The 21,483-nt window shown below is 39.6% G+C and overlaps 2 protein-coding genes across 2 annotated transcripts in view; one reads left to right on the top strand and one right to left on the bottom strand.

The window, feature by feature from the left end:
• spred2a (sprouty related EVH1 domain containing 2a) overlaps nt 1-1,504 on the bottom strand; it is a gene marked incomplete at both ends in the record, with an annotated part of 10,088 nt that extends 8,584 nt beyond the window's left edge. The window contains 2 exons of the mRNA XM_079262548.1: nt 1,350-1,362; nt 1,501-1,504. Of these exons, the coding sequence (XP_079118674.1) occupies nt 1,350-1,362; nt 1,501-1,504 (17 nt within the window). The remainder of the gene's footprint in view (nt 1-1,349; nt 1,363-1,500) is intronic.
• A 116-nt stretch (nt 1,505-1,620) lies between these two features.
• On the top strand, nt 1,621-21,234 carry meis1a (Meis homeobox 1 a; the record flags this gene model as incomplete). The annotated part of the gene is made up of 7 exons (XM_079262535.1): nt 1,621-1,639; nt 1,980-2,125; nt 13,962-14,038; nt 15,558-15,616; nt 18,305-18,394; nt 19,229-19,342; nt 21,095-21,234. 6 exons carry the CDS (start codon nt 1,621-1,623, stop codon nt 19,285-19,287), a joined length of 450 nt encoding a protein of 149 aa, XP_079118661.1. The 3' UTR covers nt 19,288-19,342; nt 21,095-21,234.
• Between the last annotated feature and the right edge of the window lie 249 nt (nt 21,235-21,483).

Below are 21,483 nucleotides of genomic sequence, written 5' to 3'. Positions count from 1 at the left end.
CTCTTTCAACACACAGATTACAAGAAGCAAACTACCCCCTCTTATCTTCCATCCAGTCAGTAACGTTATATGAGATGAGTCATTCTTCACTTCATTGATTGATCTTTTGATTCGTTTAGTGACACTGCTACAGAAACAGAATACTTCTGAACGGATTCTATAAGCAAGGTAGCAATCTCAACGTGACAGTTACATCTAAAATATCACAGTCTGTCAGCAGAGATCAAATGGTTATTGATTACGATTAAGATAGGTAATTAGAGTATGTCCCATCTATCAGTTCTCTGGTGGTCTGTTATGTTCAGTCTAGGCTAAAAGTCAGGTTTGATAGACAACCTGCTTAGATGCTGCACAGATCTTTCTTTTAACTCTTATCAAAGTTGTGGTGGCGCTATGTTTGTTTTATTATTGGCTCAGTGTATGATGGCATTGTGAAGGCAGAAATAGCTTTGTTAATTAAGTTTCTATCTTCTCATCTTGGTGTGATTTTGTGATACTGGTGCTACTGGTCTCGGGTTACATCTGAAACTCTGAGAGCACTAAAAGCATTAAAGTGCCTCCTTGACATAGTTGTTTATTTTTTCCTCTAAATTTGGGTATTACTCTCTATTTACATATCTTAGTATTCCGATTTTTTTTTTTTTAATAGCATTTTATGCACAGACCTGTCATGGGGTGGTTTTAATGGTGAACAGTAAAATTAATTATTTTTCCTCAAAAATGATTCTCAAACATCAGAATGCATGAATATATGTTGTAATAGATGTTACAGTGGATTAAAGAAATTGAGGGAACCACAAAGCAGTTGTAAAGATTTTCTTAGGATTAATTAATCATGGTGTTTAATACCAATTAAATAAAAAAATGTAATAATGTATAAACTTGAGCAGAACTTCTCCTGTTTGTGTTCACTGAGAATAAGAGATTCAATCTTCAATTTAATTCAATTTAATTCTGATTTTTTTTTTTTTTTTTTAAATCATGCTTGCACATGGTGTCAAAAAGAAAAAAACAAACCAAAACATGTCTTGTAAATCATGATGTTTCGACTCCACCTTTCTGGTTTCTTGTTCATGTCCTTCAGGTTGTTATGAAGCCAAGTTGTCAAAAGCCATGTCAGTCTGACTTTTTCTTCCTCCTCCTCATCAGAGAGCAGCTGAGGGGTAGGCGAAGAGGTAAAGGAGCCTCAGGGAGTTGATGGTTTGGCCTAATGAGGCTGAGAGCTTGTTTATGGAATTATGCATAGCTTTTATGATTATTTCCACCTCTTCAAGCTGAGCCGCTCAGTTCAGGCCTGACTCAGCTGAGGCTGCAGGCAGGACGTGGGTCTCCGGGGCCCAGAGCTGTACCCTCGGCCTGGCGCTGATAAAAACACAGAGGAGAAAATGAGCATCGTTTAACAGGCAAAGCTGTAAAAAGGCGGCCCAGCTGCTTTTGGTGGTTTCCAGTTGAAATGCAGCATCATGTGCCACAGGTGGGGGGAGGGAGGTGGAGGTGAACCCATCGGCTAGGAAAGTGCTGCAAATGTTCACTGTAAACTGTGGTGAAGAAAAGTTCAATCTGAAGTCTAACAGAAGTGTTCATTAACACTTGAACCAGTTAAAACCAGTCTGATCCAACATGTGGGGAGACATCTTGTGTGGGTTGTAAATGGGCTGAAAAAGTGGGCCTCATGTGGGATTGTCCACACGTTCTATATTGGCCCCAAATGAAGCGGCCAAATTACTTGTAGATGGGTTCTGGACGAACGTCTTGTTTGGGTCGGTCACATAAAAGAACCAGCTGTTTATATGTGTGTGAAGAGTTTTAACCAAAGATGTTCTGTCCAATCACTAAAAATGTTTTTTTCTGCCCAGTTCTGTTGCTGGATCTTAAACCTAATCCAGATGATGCCTTATCACCCAACCAGTCTGTTTTGTGTTACATGAGAGTGATAACGTTAGGTAACATTTGGGTTTCTATCTCACCACGTTGTTCAGGTGACAGCCTGCCCTATGGCGTTGCATCACCCAGCACAGGCGAGGATGACGATAATGACAAAGACCGACTGCACAACAAGAAGAGAGGCATCTTCCCCAAAGTGGCCACCAACATCCTGAGAGCCTGGTTGTTCCAGCACCTCACGGTAGGAGCTTGGTTTAGCATTAGTGTTAGCATTAGCATTAGCACGCCAAATATTTTTACAATTTACACACCATATGTTTGGATTCAGCATTTTTCTAATAATTTTCAAGTAAGACATTTTGGTAAATAATAATAATTATCATATGTAAACTCGTGATTGGTCACTCGTGATGAAGAAATAGCTGAAGCAGAAGGCGAAGCTCTAAATTTACGGGTCGATATACGTTACCCTCTCCTATGGTCATAAGCTGTGGGTAGTGACCAAAAAAATTACATCACAAATACAGACACCTGAAACTGGTTTCCTCCACATGGTGGCTGGACTCTCCCTTGGAGATTGGGTGAGAAGCTCTGTCATTTGTCATCACACTTGAGGGAACACCATCTCTCGGCTGGCTTGGGATCTGACCAGACAAGCTAGCAAATGTGGGCCAGGAGACAAAGTTTGAGCTTCCCAGTTTAGGCAGTTGCTTCCATGATCTGACCTCATACATGCAGTACAGAATGGATGGGTGCCTCTTCCAATCAACTTAAAGACTTAACTTGTCTTTCCTGTCCTCTCCACCCCAACCAGTCGAGGCAGATGGCTGCCCTCCCTGAGCCGGGTTCCACCGGAGGTTTTTTTTTCCTGTTAAAAGGGAGTTTTTTCCTTCCCACTGTCACCTCGTGCATGCTCAGGATGGGGGGGTTGGATTGAAGTCATGATTTGATGCAATCAGTTGGTTTCTATCATAGGCTATGTATGCACTGGCTTGAAATGATGTGTATGTAAAGTGCCCTGTGACAACGTTGTTGTGAAGTGGCGCTATAAAAAATAAAAAACTCTGAATTGAACTGAACTGAATTTAAATGACAGTTTGTTGGCAAGATGTAGCTGTTTAATGAAAACTGATAACATTTGATTCAGCAGGAGGAGTGAAAAAATATTTATCTGTGATGTTTTTAACAGCAGGTTTTTTAGGGAGTAGAGGACTTTTTTGTCCTCTAGGGTGGGAAAAATTCCCCCAGTGTCCAGTTGATCTTTAAGAAAAAGTGAGTTTCCTCAACAGAAACTCATCCTGTATGTGGAAACATAAAAAGGATGGAGACCAGAAATCAAGAGAAAAAAATGACTGGAATGGACAAACAAGACCGTTTACTGACTCTTAGGAAGATGAAGCAGGAGTGGGGAAACTGATGAAATATAAACACATGGGTTTGGGTAATGAGTGCTATTCTGACCCAAACATTCTTTTCTTTTTGTTCCCAGCCTCTTTCTCTTGGTCTCATCACGCTTTTGTATGGAGGTCGTTAAAGTTTTTGTCTCTTTGGGAGTTTTTTTCTGTCATTTCTTGATGAGGGAAGCCGTGATTGTTTGGTTACTGAGTTGTACCAGTGTGTTCAGGTGTGTCTTGTTTTGAACAGGGAATTTCCTTGTGATGAGCTTTCTGTAGATAATCTGTCTTCAGTTTGCAGAGTAATATGTATGATTCCCATGAGGCTGAAATGTATCAGGCAGTAAAAGAAGACAGAGGGACGGCCTCAGTTAGGACTGACTCTACTTTGCACCCCCATCTCCTCTCTGGTCAGGATAAATCGGTCACTGTCGACTCAGTGGGGCTGGGGCTGCTGCCAGGAATCTGAGGTGAACCTGTAGGATGGCGAGTGCTGCAACAGATTGGAGGCAGGAAGGAGACTCGAGGTTGTGTGAAGGGCAGGAATGAAGAGATATAAAGCTGCAGGTCTGACAGTTATGAAAAATAAATGTCATGAAATTAAGTTTTTATTTAAACATCAGATTAACTCATTCTGCAGTGGAAATATTAATTTATTTTCCAGCATCACTTATATCATCATTAGTTTCTCAGAAACAGGAGCCTCCACCCAGGAGGCTTACAATCCAACCACAAATTATAGTGTTTATTCTCTATATATTAAATCCACATTGAGTGATTCATGATAACATCACTATTTATCCTATTGTCATTACAAAAAAGATTGCTATCACAACTATGTTGCTAAAGGACCTTTATTTTGACCTGAAAATGATGATGAAGCCCTTTCCTGTCAAAACTTTCTACCAATCACATACTTAAATTGACAGTAATGTCAATCTGCAGGGGTGCAGATGGAATTTTTGAATTCGGAGGTTCAAGCTCAATAAATTATTTCTGTGTAATTTGGGCTTTAACTGGTAGTTACTCAGACAGTTACTCTTCTAATAATCTATGGGCCACTGGATTGCACTAAAAAGCCATTGGAAAACTCTTACTTGAAATCATGGATTAAGAACAAGCTTTGTTTCCTGCCTGCTGACTTCCCTGCTCCAACGGATAGAAACTGGCCTGTTTTAATATGCATTGTAGTAACAGCGAGTTTCTTTTGTGTTCCATTAATTCAGACTTTGCTCTTCCTATCCTGCTCATTCCTGACCTCGCACCAGTTTGTAGACCAGACCCTCTTCATACCAGTTCAATTATAGTTTCTTTTGTATACATGTGCATCAGTTGTAGGCTTTTAATATTCATATAATAAAATATCCAGTTTGTTTCTGGGTGCTTTGTAATTAAGGATAAATTAATTGTCCATATGGCAACCAAAAGTGATTCCTTTCATCAATGAGTTACTAAAATTAGTTCTGTTTTTGGCCGGAAACTGTCCAATCAGAGGTGAATACATGTCAGCCACAGTCTCAAAGCCCCTGCAGTCAAGCGAACAGGACGGTTTAGCCGGTTTCACTATGAATCTCAGGGGGACATATCCCACTCCCCCTTGTGCCATCTGCACCCATACCTGGGAGATATTCCAAAAGGCTTATCTGGATAAGTTAATACTTATGCTGTGAACATGTGAATAAAGCGTGTTATGGGGTAGGTTTTGTTTAGGCTATGTCCAATTTATCTCCAGCATAATGATTTGTGGGATGCCACAAGTGTGATCAAACCTGTCAGAACCACCATAATCAAGAGAATTTAACAGACAACTCCATTTTCACCATATTTTTTTTCTAAATTTCTTTTATTTTTGGCAACTTTCCAATCGCATGAATCATCACCTAAAAAGAGAAACAATTCACTATGCAATGTCATTATTCACTGACAGGTTGTTCATGATGGCCTTTGGCTCCATGTACTTCTTACCTCTATCTTCAATTTTAAGTATTCCACTTTCAGACCTTCTTTTCAAATTGGTGCAAGTGGAGGACTTATACAGTTCCTTTCCAGTTATCTAAGCCCAGTCATCTGGGTCCAACTCTGATGCCCCCAGCAGCTACTCAACACTGTTTGGTGTTCAATCTAAATTAGTGTTTGGAGTTTTGTTCAGAATCGTCAGATCAGTCTGATGAGATAAAAAAAGGGACAATGTTTGATCTTCTGATCATCTCACTGAAACCTGGCTTGGTTTATAGGTTTTTCTGAATACTTGAGGGAAGATCTAGCTTAATTAAAAACAGGATCAGATTTCAATCTCTGGTGTACATACAGTGAAAATTGCAATAAATAATCATTCATTCATTCGAGAGAAGAAAAACGTTGTGAATGGCTTGTTTTAGTTCCTTGTTTGTACAAAGTGTCTATTTGTATTTTGTGTGGAAACCTGAAGAACAAACTGGATCTTCTTTCCTGAGGTCTTGATGTTGAGAAGAACAGATCAAGCATTCATGCTTAGGCTGCCAGATGTTTTGTTGCGTTGTTCTGTGAAGCAGAAGCCTCTGGCACTGAAGATACCTCTTACCCATCAAGGTGGACTTCCTAGATCACAGCCTTGGAACTTGGAAATATCTCACATATGTAAAAAAATGAAAGATTTCTGTGTGTGTGTGTGTGTGTGTGTGTGTGTGTGTGTGTGTGTGTGTGTGTGTGTGTGTGTGTGTGTGTGTGTGTGTGTGTGTGTGAAATTATCATATCAAATTAAAAAAATAGCTTTTTCACTCAAGTGAATACAGAGCACTCATAAGAACATCATAATTCTTTTCAGGTTTCATTTTGAGCTGCTGGATCAGATTCGCCTCCTACCTGTTACCTACTTTGTGTGTCTCCAGGGCAACAGTTCTTCCCCTCATGACGTCCCTTCCCTGGGTGATTCATAGATTTTTTTACAGTGCATCGACACAGGAACGTTGATCCAAAAATGTCACGTGAAGTCCAGATTTTCCTTCAGGCTGAATCTACTCGCTATGAACTGTCTTTACATTAACAAAATCGTAGGGACCAAATCTGAGCCCCCGCAGAAGAAACGCTTTGATGTTCCTGAAATGAACATCATCATTAAAAATGTTTCATGGGAATTTCCTCAGAACAGAAATAAACTTTTCTTCAATGAACAGTTTGATTAAACAAAGCTAGAGAATTTGGAGTTCCAAGTCAGACCAGTTTAATCAGAACCAGATATGATTAAAGATGAAAATCTGGGAGTGTATTATAAATAATCTGAAGATGATCCAAAACAGATGATTCATCAGTGACTCCGAGCTGCAGTTGGGTCGATTAACCACTGAGAGTTTCTTCCGCACTGAGATGCTGCAGCTCAGCAATGTGACAGACCTTCAGAAAACCAGAAGGTCTGGAAATCTGAAGCTGTAATGGGACTGAGTTTATCTTCAGTGACGAAACAGCTCATTAAAACCAGACCACGAGCCACCCTCCTGCTCAGAGCAGAAGCAGGTGGAAGAAGCCTTGTTTGGCTTGTGGTTGCTTGGATCATTAAAGAGCAGCTTTAACGAGCCAATCACACATGACTCCATCTGGAAAGACTTTAAGCTCTTCTTAATGAGGCCTATTTTTATTCCTCCCGTCTGAAACAACAAACCCAAAACAAATAAAGTATATCTTCTCAACTATAAGGCCTGAATGTATAGTCTTCATCTCAACAGAAGCTCAGATGTGAGAATACTACACAAGTGATAAAATCGAGATATGAATTACTGTGTCAGAGTAACTTTACCTGGAACACAATAGAAAATATTTCCTAAAAGAAAGCCATATTACCCAGTTCATGTACGAAAGAGTAAAGTAATATCTGATGAGGATCTGTGTACTAGCTAGCTAGTCTCTGCTTCATCTGACACTATGGTTTGCTTCAAGTAGAGAACTTGGTAAAAGAGCTGTTCTCATGGTTTTTCCCATATACTTGCTTGGGGTTTGAACTGTGTGTGGTTTGGATGCCATCACTTGGTAAAGTCATTTAGGTGAGTTTCTCCCTGTCATTTTGGTATTCTGCATGTTAATATATCTGGTTCCTAGCGTCTGTAAACGTCTTCTGGACTGTAGGATCTCATACTGCTCTTATTGAGAAGAGGTTAAACGTTCAGGCACTCCTCGCCATGACGACAAGTAGGACTGAGATGAAATAACAGAAACTTCAAAGCACAAACGTGGCCACAGAACTCCACCCTGTTCAGGACTGGGCCTCTTGAACTGAGCAGGAAGCCCTGGACCTGACCTCAACCCCCCTCCTCCACCTCCAACTCACCCCGTAACATCCATCAGGGTTCAGAGGGCAGCGGGACACCTCCACCCATCCATCAGCAGCAGTTTACGACCCCAGAGTGGCAGATGTTGGTGAATGGCGAGGACACAACAGCCCACAAGAAGCAACACGCCTGCCAATGTATCTTTCCACATTGCCAGAGCCATTACCAAACAGGAAGCTTCTCTAATAACGCCATCGGGCATCAAATGGCTTCGATGAAAACTCCTTGCCTCTGTCTTTTTCCAGCGACTCTAATGTGTGTCCTTCATTCATCAACCCCCCCATGGCACCCCATGCTGATTGCAGTCTCAATGTTTGGCACCACAGATGCAACAGATGGAAATGATGATGATGATGTTTACGCCTTTGGCCTCCAACTTACAAACTAAATCATGTCAGAGTGGATGTGTCTTGTGGGAAATCATGATTCTGGTTTTCAGGTTTGCTGGAGAAGATTGACACCTTCTGATGATCTCTACAAATCTGACGTTCCTCGAGTTTGCCACATGTTTCTCTGCAGCTTGAAATGTTAATGTTGCAAAGCTGCCGGAGGTTCAGAAACCACAATCCAGATTGAGTTTATTTAAAAAATCTTTTTCAGTTCAGTTCTACTCATCACAAGCATGTTGGCCTAAGTATTTCAGAAACTGCTGATCTCGTGTGATTTTCACTCACAACCATCTCTAGGGTTGACAGAGAACGGTCTGAAAAAGAGAAAATACCCAGTCAGCAGCAGTTGTCAGGACCAACATGTCTTGTTGATGTCAGAGGTCAGATGAAGAACGGGCAGAAGGATTGGAGATGATAGAAAGGCAGCAGGAAGTCAAATAAGCATTGGTTCTAACCAAGGTATTCAGAACGCCATCTCTGAATACGCAACATGTCCAACCTTGAAGCAGATGGGCTGCAGCAGGAGGAAACCACACCATAGGCCACTCCTGCCAGCTAATAACAGGAAACTGCCACTTCAGTTCACGCAGACTCCAAAACGTTGTGGATGAGTCTCCATGTCAGCTCCACATTCAGAAGGTAGAGGTAGAATTTGGTGGAAACATCATGAAAGCCTGAATCCATCCTGTCTTGTATCAATGCTTCAGGTTGTTGGAAGTGCAATGTGTGTGGGATATTTTTTATATCCCACATACATATTTTTTAGCCCAGTTTGAGTCCTTTAGTACCAAAGAAGCACAGTTTAACCACCACAGTCTGTGGAGTGTTGTTGCTGACCATTTCCATCCCTTAATGACCGCAATGTACCATGATGGCTACTTGAGCAGAGTAATGCACCACGTTACAAAGCTCAAATCTTCCCAACTGCATGGATCATGGATATGCAGCTGCAGCAACTGTGTGATGCTATCATGTCAATACAGAGCTAAACCTCTGAGGAATGTCAAGAGTAGGAAAGGGGATCTGACCCAGTAGGCCTACTAGAATAAACTAGAAAACCACTTAGAGAGCACAAAACTCCTCCAAGAACAATGTTAAAGAATCCTTTAAAAAAATTCCTGGATCTAAACGGTGATTCGGATCACCACCTAAGTTAATTCAGTTCTTACTCTTTACATTTCCAACAACTCCTGAAAATTTTATGAAAATCCATCCATAACTTTTTGAGTTATCTTGAACACAAACAGACAAATAGATAAACTCTGGTCAAAACATAATAAAAATATTAGGTGCAGGAAACCTCAAATTGTGTTGAAATTGTGCTTTTGTTGTTGTTGTTTTCATTCTCTGGGATTTGCCTTGTGTTGTCACCTATATCCAGAAATCTTTGCTTTCATTCACTGCAGCTCCTTGATCACTAGCTCTTTAACAATCTGAAAGCAGATATTTGTTCAGGAACTGAAAGTCTACATCAGAGAAATTGTGCATTTGAAGTGTTCAAACAGAAAAACTTGTGACTGTTCATCAAGCTGTTGACTCAGAACCAGCACATAAAGTTTAGGTTTAAAAGTCCTGTAGTGTGAGCTAGTCCTTGAAGACAGAGATCAGCATGTATCATGAGATGTTTCAAGTCTGATGTCAAGTTGGCAAGAGACTGAATATCAGCTATGCAAATAACGCTGAATTGAACTGAACTGAATTGAATTCAATGGTCAACCAATGACAGTGAAGCTGCTGGAGTCAGACAGTAAAGTTTGACTGAACTCCTACTGTAAAATCTAACTAGTTGTTGCCTCTTTTTTTTTATTATTATTTCATTTCAATTAATTTTTATGAGATTTTTATTTCTTATGTGACTTATTTTAATGAGCAGGAATGATGTGAGTTTGTAGAAGTTAAATTAACCAGATAAATTTGAGTTTGCTTTAAGTTCATGAGATTGTGGAAGAAACTTGATAAGTTCCACATTTCTTAAATAAATGGTTCAGTGAAAGTTACATTGAAATTCAAGAGAAAATAGTGGACACGGGTCTATACTGCGAATGACTCATACTGCTACCAGCTCTGGCTGTTGTCTCTCAACTTCCTTTTCACGTCCACAGACGGACAATATACCAAATTTCTGCTGGCTAAGTATTTTACATATGCATATGTAAAAACATATTCTCTGTTCACATCCTCCTCTCACTCTGATGTTGAATACATAACTACATACATAATTAGTTGAATATATCTCTCAAAGTTCCTTAGTAAAGATGAACACATAGCCTACATCACATAACAGCTGAGCCTTTATGGTCTTTATTGCGGTTTTGCCGTTTTGCAGGTTTGTGTTTACGCAGCGAAGTGCACATGCACGTCACCTATGCATAATTGAAGAAAGGGTCTACTTACACCTTGCTAACAGCTGCTGACAATTACTAAAAAGATAGCAAAAATTGCTATTAAACTGCCAACAATTACTCATAAACAACAAACAACTGGTAAGACTTGCTAATTAACCTTTTATAACAGCTAACAACTCCTAAAAATGACTAATAAACCACTAGAAACAATTAACAACCACTTTCTGATAAGAATTTAACCACTAAAAACTAATAACCTCTGCTGGTAAAATTACTGGTATTAGTATTAATTTTTAAAAAAAAGACTAAACTTAATGAGCTAACTCTTTAGCTTAAGTTGGAGCATAAGCTGACTTACTTTTAAGTGAATAATGTGATAATAATAAATTATTTTAAGCAGTAAAAAGTTCAGTATAAAATTATTTACTCTGGTGATGCTGTTGTGTGACCAAAGATACAGGTCACTGTTCAGAAATCATATTTTTAAGACAGAAATTTGTTGATACCTTTTCACCTTCTAGTAGGCCTACAAGTCTGACTGACCATCTGGACCACTAGTACTTTTGGACTTTATTAATGCAAAACCTGTTTAAATAACTGTAGGCGAACCTTGGAAACATTTAGCTTTTTCATTTTAAAGCCACTGGATATTTTTTTCGCATATAGAAACTTCAGGGTCAAAAGTAACCCAACTTGGTAAGAGAACCATTAAATAACTAGTTTGGAGGAATCAGTTTAAGTGTTTGGCAGCAACTTGCAGCAGCAGGATTGTAGTCACTTTAATAAGACCTTAAACTCTTCTGAAATCATCTCCGTTGTTCGGTTTGGTTAAAACTGGGATCAGAGGACGGCTGTTCTGTGGTTCCCTCACCCTGGAGTGAAAACATCATCCATTACTTCTGTGACAGGACCCCCAGGGGCCCAAGAGCCAATGCTCTGTGGGGGTCACCTTTATTGACCTCTCACCCCGCCCCTGCACACACACACACAAACACACACACACACACACACACACACACACACACACACATTGTTCAGCATGTGGTCACATACATCAGAGCAATGCCTTTCTTCCCAGGCAGCATAAATCAGTGTAGCTCTGATAATGAAGCGAACACGCCGTCAGATGGAAGAAAAAGTTTTGGTTTTTAGTTCAAGACAGGAAAAAAATCACAACAGAATTTTTAAAAGGTTTTTTTTTTTTTTTTTTTTAAGAGAAATCATTGTCAGATATTTTTTAGAAAACAAACAAAAAAGAAAATGAGGATAAATACTCAAACTAGTTTCACTAAACAACCTAAAAAAGTTTTTTTGTTTGCAACTTCTGTCCCAGAAGCTCCAATAAGTCTGACTGTACCAAAGTTTTCCTGGATCCATCTCTTTTCATCACTTGTAGATTAATAAACACTTTAGATGTTTTGTTTTTCTCCCTGAAGTCTTCAATAATTAATTTTTCCCCAAATGAAGATTAATGCGTGAAAACTTAGGATGGAATGAATAATTTATGGATGTCAGACTCTCCAGCTCTGTTGCTTATGAGTCTTTTTCTTTCCTTTTACCCACAGAACGTGAAAATATGTAACCTAAGTTACCTTACCTATAACTAAACTTATGTAGTAAATTAATCTAAAAACAGCTCGTGGAGCACGACTCTCGGGGTTCAAACTTGAATGATGTTGATGGCATCATCGAGCCTCATTCACTAGAATCTTACATTTGTTCTTAAATAGTTTTTTTTTTTTTTTTTAATGAAAACCCTCTTTCATATTCACAAATATGTTCATAAAAATTGTTTGTATGCTTCATGCTAGATTGTTGAATTAAAGTTTCTCATAAGATATTGCAATCCTCTACGCACCAATAATGTCGCAAAATTATGACCACGTCTTGTCACCAGACCATGTTTTCAAAAAGGGAGATGAAGCCTGTTGTGCCCAAATTGATTACCAAAGAGTGGAATGAGTTATAAAAAGATTAACAGATGTTTATTAAAACAAGATCAAAAAATGAACAGATAATAAAAAATATATAATAATAAATATATATAATAAAATAAAAAATCTGCAGTTGCAACCAGAGAAACATGTCGTGATGTGGGTTTTTTTCCTGTGTCTTGTTTTCTGTATTATTTAGTAGTTTTTCCTGTTTTAGCTCCCCTGTGTATTTTTCTTGTTTTGCTTTCCGTTCATTAGCTCACCTGGTTTGATTTCCTCATTTACTTCACCAGATCAGATGTCACCATCTATGGAATAAGTTGGGACATGGTTGTCCATGCTACTATTTCCCATCTCGTTGTCAGGTCACCATAATCATGAAGTCAGATAATTCACATTAACATTGAGCACTGATAAATGATGTGGAGCATCTCAAAAGAGAGAAACAAGTAAGAGCTGATTACATGAGAAAAGATAAGAGGTGAAATTTCCTCCACAACCTGCTTCCACTACCAGCTGGCAGACATGTGATTTGGTTGTCAACAAACGTCACTGACTAGCTACTGACTACTACCACTGACATGAATATTTGATGTTATTACTATAATATCAGATATAATAAAATATTTTTACACTTACTGTGTAAAAAAAACTGCTGTAAAAGCTGTTTTTTTGTTCAGTATTTGGAAACCACAGTTATTGCATCCCATTTATACAGTTATTTTAAAGGAAAATAAATTTTTTGTACAATGAGATAGATAGATAGATAGATAGATAGATAGATAGATAGATAGATAAAGAAACAGTTATAAATACATATATATGAAGTTGTGATTGCTGGATAGGTTCCAGCTTCTTACAGCCCTGAATTGGACTAAGTGGTTAAGAAAATAGACTAATGTTTTCTGTGTTAAATTTCACTGTAAAAATGTTTATAAAATATAATATGCAATTGAAAATCCTGGAAGAGATGTTTTTTTGTTTTTTTTAATTGAATTTTCATGAATAAATGTACAGCAAAAAGAAAATTAAATCATTCTAATTTTGCATCTGGCCTGTTTCATAATAAAAAAAATGGCAACAGTTTGACATTGTGTGGTATTCAGGGAGCATTTGAAGCATTTTTAACAATCCATTGTTATATTGTGGGTATTTGTATAAACCAGGGGTCGGCAACTCCGGTCCTCTAGTGCCACAGTCCTGCGAATGTTAGGCGTTTCTCTGCTGCGACACACCTGGCACACATCAGACCTAATTAGCAGATTTCTGCAGAGCTTGACATCATATTCTGCACAAGTCTGCTAATTAGCCATTGATTTAAATCAGGTGTGTTGCAGCAGGGAAACTCTTAACATTCGAGGACCGGAGTTGCCTACCCCTGGTATAAATATCTGGTATGATTAATGAAAGGTATATCATAAACAATGATTACTGTTATTTATTTATTCAAAAAAAAAATTCATTTCATTTCATATGAATGAATTGAGGTTTCAATAAATACATTTGTGTCCTGAGGTAGCATTCAATCTGAACCTAAACTCCACTGAGCCCCTTCCTCTAATTAGACCTGCACCTCCTCCTGTTATTTATGCTGTATTTCTCATCTCTTTATTAATGAGGGACTCTCTCATTCATCTTTAATTAGCAGCAGCTTTATTTTCTCCAAAACATAAACAAGCAGCCTTTGCTGATGTTTCTCCGTTTTGTCCCTTTGCAGCACCCGTATCCATCAGAGGAGCAGAAAAAACAGCTTGCTCAAGACACTGGCCTCACCATCCTGCAGGTCAACAACTGGTAAGTACCGATCCATTGGGAGAGACTTGGTCTTGTCTTGAGTGAACCTGAAATTAACAACCAGAATATTTCAATCCTGAAAGGTTTTCTTCACGGCCTCTGAAGAGAGGAGAGCTCATTGAAAGCCCTGAGGGTCGTTTTACTGATCCACAACATTATCGTAGACAATAATTAGTTTACAAATGGCAATACAAAACAGCAGATTCATTGTAACCTTACAGCTGAGATGTAGGTGGAAGACGTTCTGAACAAACCTCAGAAAAATGTGAGTTTTGTCTCCAGGAACTAAAACTTGTTTCGAGGAGTTCCTCAGAGATCAGTATTGCATCTTCTGCTCATATCTTTTGGCATTTGTTACAAAAGGAAAGGAAATTTTAAAATAAGACCACCTGATAATCTAAACATCCATCTAGTTTCAATACCATTATATTCCAGTCCAAGGTTGCAGAAGGATATAATACTATACTATAAAAATACAGACAAAACTGGAGTCAGAGAAAAGCTCCACCCCTCAGGATAGCTGTGCTTTGGGGTTTGAATTATTTTAGCTTTATTTTAGGCGCCTTTGATGTCCTGTTATAATATAAACCAATGCTACTGTTGCTATGGAAACAGACAAATCACTTAACTGAAAATGGCCAAGATGGAGTCTTTGTTGTTGCATAACATAATCTGATTTTATGTGTTTATCTTTTGAGTCACGTTAAGTTCATGGTCGCCATGTTGGTTTGAGTTTTAGCATCTGCGAGTCGTGTCAGTAGAACCATTTTTTATATCTTTGTTGATTTATTGTTTACACTATTGGGACCGATTCATTACTCTGATTTATAAACACCAGTTTCAACCAAGTTATGATTCTACAAAATGTTGATTTTTGCTCAGATTTTTCCCACCAGTCCAGCCAGATGTCATTTCTGGTTCTGGTCCTGGTGAGGTTTTCCTTCCTGGTTCTGGTTCTGGTGGAGATTTTCTTCTCCACTGTCTCCTTGTACAGCTGAAGTGGTGGCTGCATTTGTTGTTTCCTTCTCTTCCCTCTTGTTGAAATGAGAGTTCAGAGGCCATAAATCGAGTGGTAGAGGGGGTCAGGAGAGGGAAGTTTTGGGATCCACAGACCTGGAGCATCCAAAGATCTGGACTTTCAGACTTTGACCGCTTTTCTGCATTAAAAGCTGATTTTGAAAACATAGGTGCCTTGTTACAGCTGTGAATATAATCTACCAAAAAATACTGCTTCATATGCTCACTAAGATCGAAAACACAGATTCACAAATTTTTAGTCATATAGTTATATTTAGAAAGTATAACCACCACTGGTTGCTATGAAGGAATTTGCCCATTATCTGGAAGCCAAAGTGCCACAATTACTTCCCACACACAACTGAAGCTTGGCTACAAGGTAATGTAGCTTTTACTGATGTCACTAAACCCACCCTGTAAAGACAGTTTAGAGCTCAAAGTCCAACATAAAGTTTAGTTCAGAAAAAATGAATCCTTCGTGATCCTTAATCTTCCTTTCCAGGTTCATCAATGCAAGGCGGCGAATCGTTCAGCCCATGATCGACCAGTCCAACAGAGCAGGTGAGTCGGTTCTGTGTCTTAAATGAACATGTTGTAATGACCTGTGAAAACTTAGACTCAAAATAAGCCAAAACTTGAACTGAGGATGTAGAGTTTTATTTCACAAAAAGCATGTATGGAAGAATCTGATTTACTGGACAGACAGTCCACCTGAGGTGGAGGTGCACCTGGGAATGGCAGCAAATGAAAGATGGTTAAAGCTCAGGTAGGTAATGTTTGGGAGCTAGCAAGACTTGAAAGTGGCACCGTGTCTTAGCTCCTCCCCCTCTGGATTTGCTCCTTGCACGATCCAAGGCTTTATTTGCAGCTTTTTCCACCAGTCAATTTCTTTCTAGGCTGTTTTGCAGGAGGAGGCAAATAAACCGAGCCGGTTCGGGGAAATCCTTCCTGCATTTTCTCAGCCATGTTTGCCTTCTGAGTTTCTTCTTCACTACTTTGTATTTTCATCCTAACATGCTAATTACATGCAGGGTGTGGCTATCAGGTATGCGCTGCAGGAGGGGAACCGGGAGAAGAAGCTTACGAAATATAAGAAATGAACAACTCAATTTCGGTCCGAACATTTGGATTGGTCAGAGTTTTTACAGATTTACAGTAGACTGAGGGATTTAACTTAGTTTCTTATTGTTCATGTTTACAACATGTATCGATTACTATCAGGACGAGGAACCACTTCAACCAGAGTAAAAAAAAATTTTTTTTAAATGTCTGAGCAAGATCACACCCCGTAGCTTTAATAGACTTGGCAGAGGGCGAGGTGAAGGGTCGCGGTCAAGGCTAGTGAGGGTCAATGACAAGAAGAGAGAAATCCATAGGAGCAGACTACAACATGGATCCAGTCAGGCAAAAGGTCAAAGACCTTAATTAGCAGACTTGTGCAGAGCTTGACATCAAACTCATCATAAGTCTCCTAATTCCCCACTGATCTGAGATCTGAGTCAGGTGTGTTGCAGCAGGGAAGCTCCTAACACTTGCAGGAATGTGGCTCTCCAGGACCAGAGTTAGCCAACCCCTGATGTAAAACCTCCCTGTACTTTTTAGCATTGATGAAGCTTTCACGGAGGTGGAAGCTGCCCAAACCACAGGCACTAATACAACCCTCATGCCACCAGAGATGCAGGCCTTTCAACTGTCCACTGATAACAAGCTTGATGCTCGCCCTCCTGTAACTGCAGTTTTTTTTTTTTTATTGGCATGGATAGTATTTAGTAAACAATTGATTTATTCAGAAAAATGAAGCTTTTTTGTTTCTGTTGTATTTAAATATAAAGGTTTTTTCTTTGATAAACATTTTTATTGAAACCAGGTTACTTTTTTTTATGTCCTTCCTCAGATGTGAGAGTTTGTGCTTATGTACTTTCTGATATCAGGATATGGAGCAGGTGTTTTTTCTAATGTTGGCATCAACAAAGTAAAAGAAGATGAAATCGACTCATCTGAAACCAGTTTTTGGCCTCTCGACTCCTCACTGAGTTAAACCAAAGAGGCTTAAACTCCGGGGGACCACTCTAAACCTCAGCAGGATTATCTCCAGACAAAGATGCTAATCGCTTCAACCAAGCACTCCATTCAACGTTTAACCTGGGATTAAAACAAACAGTTACCCCAGCTGAAGTGGAGCTAAAGCCACGTTAGCCTGGGGCCCCTCAGCTTTCTTGGCATTAACCTCCAGGTTGACTTCCAAACAAAAGTTTGGAAACACAGATGAATAAGGACGAAGGCAAACAGCTGAAAACTGAAAGCCTCCTTCAGCTCCTCTCTGGCTTCATTTGCTGGTTTTGAATTTGACGCCTCCAAGACATCCTAAAAAACTGGAACTGGAGAAACAAAAGACTGGAAAGTTAAGTAAGGTTAAAAGACACCTGTCTGGAACATTCCTCAGGTGAACAAGCTGATTGAAAACAGATGAGTGTCATGATTGGGTATAAAAGGAGCATCCCCAAAGGGCTCAGTCATTCACAAGCGAGGATGGTGTGAAGTTCACCAGCTGGTGAACATTTCTCAATGTACAGTTACAGGGAAATTTGGAGTTTCATCATTTGCAGTCTACGTCGTCAAAAGATTCAGCAAATCTGGAGAAATCTCTGCACATAAACAAGGTTGAAAACCAACATTGAATGCCTGTGACTGCTCGACGCTGCATTAACAATCACTTTGTCATATTACCACGTGAACACAGGCACCCTTCAGAAAACCAGTGTTAACACAGTGCATCGCTACAACTGTAAGTTAAAACTTTCCTATGCAACATGAAAGACATAAATCAACAACCCCCAAAAGCGCCACCAGCTCCTCTAACCATGAGCTCGTCTGACATGGACAGATGGAGAGTGGAAAAGTGTTCTGTGGTCTGATGAGTCCATATTTTAAATAGTTTTTTTGGAAATCAGACATCATGTCCTCTGGCCCAAAGAGGAAAAGGATTGTGATCAGTGCAAAGTTAAAAAAGTCAGCATCTGAGATGATATGGTGTGCCCTCGCATTTACATGACAAATCTCTACCAGTAGATATATATATATATATATATATTTATAATGTGTCTGTGTGTATACGGGACAAGGCGACTGTCCAAGGTGTGGACAGATGTTGTCCACATCTGGACACTTTTTCTTTTCTCTGTTTTAGGAGAGGGTTTGCTTGTCTCAGTGTGTAAGGCTGTGATCATTAAAAAGTCTTTCTGTCCGCAGTAAGCCAGGCAGGACCGTTCGGTCCAGATGGTCAACCAATAGGAGGCTTCGTCATGGATGGACAGACACACATGGAAATCAGACCACCTGGTAAAAATACACATCCGTCCAAACCTTACATCAGATCACTGACAGATTATTTGTCTGTTCATGAGAAATTTGAGAGGATTCTCTCGGAGCATGTTATGACGGAGTTTAGTTTTTTGGGTTTTTTTTTTTTTTACTATTGATGAATACAGTCATTAAAAAATATCTTTTCCTCTTGTCTTTCACTGTCTTTGTTTCAGTGTCTGTTTCTGCAAAGCCTAAATTGTCTTATTAGTCATAAAATAAAAACATATCTGAACCAGAAAGGGAAACCTCTATCAGAACCACAACCCAGAAGGGCTTTTTGGCTTCTTGGATGAAAAGGTTTCTGAGTAAAATGCTTGGAAACAATCCTCAGACCAAATGTGAATTTCACCGATGTTTAGCTGCTCCAGATTTTTACAGAATTTCAGAGGCGGCTCATTTTTACCTTTTGGATGAGTGGGCTAGGCCTCCCTCCAGCAACGATCAGATACATTTGTACCTGCTGATCCTGACAAAAGCCAAAACATCCTCATGTCTGGTTCCTCAATGCCTGAGGCTGACCGCGACTATGTTGGATGAGCTGTTAATGACGGTCGCTTGCAGCTCATCCATTGTCTTGTTTGCACAAGCTGATAGATTTCCAAGTCATGTTTCTAGTTGACGTCCCGCGTTATGGCTTTCTCCGTTTAATACAAACTCCATTTAATATTTGGTCTGAGAACAGGTGTGTTAACCTGTTGTGACTTTCTGTGGCAGATGTTTAACCACCTCACCTGAGAAGTGTTTCTGTGAGCTGGGAAGCTTCTGCAGCAGTTCATCAGATCTGACCTGAGTGTGTTATCGCTCCTGCAGGTACAGTGGGAGGCGTTGGGATGGGGATGGGTGTGGATGGCCAGTGGCACTACATGTAGCATCACCACCTCCATCCTGCAGCTAGCTGAGCCACCCAGAGACCCAGAAGCCATTGTGAGTAGAAACAACCACCAACCTGAACCTCAACTTGTCATCAGTTTCACAATGAGGCTTAAAGCTTAAAACATGAAGCTAGTTGATTTATTTTTGTCACTGAAAAAGGACTTTAAACTAATTTTAAAACCATTAAAACCAATAACACCTTCATGATTTATCTGCCTCCTGGGGAAAACAACATACACCGCTTGTATGTCTAACCTTGGTCTCTACAGAAAGCTGAGACATGTGAGGTTGCTACAGCAGTGTCAGAATAATATGTGTTAATGTGTAAGTTTACCTGGAATACAGTAGAAAATGCTCATCTCCTCATAGCTTTCAGTGAAAACCAGAGGATAAAATAACCCTTGTGATGAATAAAGTAGCCCTAAGGAGTGAGTAAAGTAGCACAAGAAAGAGTAAAGTAGTCATAGGAATGTGTAAAGTAGTCCTAAGAATCAGTAAAGTATTGCTAGGAATACGTGAAGTAGTACAGGGATGAGTAAAGTAACGTCTAATGAGGAACTGTGCTACCATGGAAGGGAACACATGAACCTGAGAAGTAGTTTCCAGTTTTTACAAAGGTAAATATCTTGTGACACCATCAGCTGATGTTGATGGACTTCATAGGCTGCTGGACCTATTTGAATAATTATTTAATTGAGTATTTAATTGGAGAGATTAGCAGAAGCTCTATAGTAGACATTACTGTGCTGTACAGAACTCTGTGGTTTTCTTACATTCCCATATAATTGTTTGAACTGTTTGGTTTGTATGCCAGTGCTTGGAAGTCATTTCGCTGAGTTTCTGTCCAGCATTTTGCTGCGCTACATGTTAGGATTGCTGCTTTCTTGTATGTGTAAACATCTTCTGGACTATGGGATCTCATGCTGCCTCCTGTAAGAGGGGTCTGTGATGAAGAAGTTATAAACATGTCGGAAAGCTTTGTCTTATCCAGACTTCAGATCCATGATTATCCCGTCTCAGTGGGCTTGATCTGTTTTCCAGAGTTGAGTCTGATCTTGGATGTTGGTGCCACCTGAACCCGGACCGTTCAGGACCAAATAATTCCTGCTAATGTGTGAAAGCAGGATCTTCTGTCAGACAGATGGGTGGATTTTAGATCAGAGTGAATATCCTCTCTTCTCCTTCTCACTAATTAGTTCCAGTCATCTGATTTAAAGGTTGATTAATCCTCTGAGATCCTCTCCCTCTTCTGATGAAACACTCATTACTGAGAGATGCTGAACACTCTCATCTCTTTATTTGATTACACAGAGTCCAATTAGTCCAACTACTCTGTCAGCACTTTGTATTATTGACTAGCAGGCAGAGGATGAAGAGGATGAAGGCAACCTGGAGACAAGAGAGGTAGATTTTTATGAGTACCTGATGATGAGACTGTTTTAGAGGTATTTTTGTTAGTTTTGGTCAGAAAACTGAAAAAGTTTCAACGGACTTGTTTTTGTTTTATTATTTAGTGGTCGCCATCTTTGTGTTACAGTTTGCATGTCTGTACTTTAAAGCAAAAGTTGGAAAGTTTGAATAAATGCAGCTTGTCATCCACCACCCCAACACTCTACTTTGCCTTGCTAATACGGGGTTGGACCCTTTAATTCTCAACAAGGTGTTGAATCATCTTGACCATGTGACTAAATGCATTGAGTTGCTGTCGTTTGATGTGCTGGTTAGATATTTAAGTTAACAGGAAGCTGAGCAGGTGACGCTGAATCTGGTTCTACTGTCCCGTTTTTTGTGTTTTCTCTACAGGAATCTGTTCAGCAGGTCTACAGATGTTTGTGTAAAGCAGGACCCCCGATCCCCCTCCCATCCTGATGAGAAAACACCTTATCAGATGTTCCTCCTCAGCAGGACTCCCACAGACTGAAACAAGCAGACAGAGATCCCGGAAAAACAGACAAACACTGTGATTTTCTGGGTATAAACGATTCTTGTGACTTCAGTAGCTGAGAACGTTTTCTCTCTGGACTACGGAAGCCCTGGGGGGACATTTTGGCACCAGCAGAATCTTCTTCTCCACCCGATGGCTCCAGATAAAGCTGATGCCTGGATTTCCTTTCATGAAAAGCTAGAACATTTAGGACAAGGAAAAGGAACAGTTTCAGAAGAAGATTGTTTCATTTTCACACTGTGTGTGT

Source organism: Telmatherina bonti (genome assembly GCF_933228915.1).
Source record: "Telmatherina bonti genome assembly, chromosome: 3".
Taxonomy (NCBI): Eukaryota; Metazoa; Chordata; class Actinopteri; order Atheriniformes; family Telmatherinidae; genus Telmatherina; species Telmatherina bonti.
This window is presented reverse-complemented; position numbering and strand designations above follow the sequence as displayed.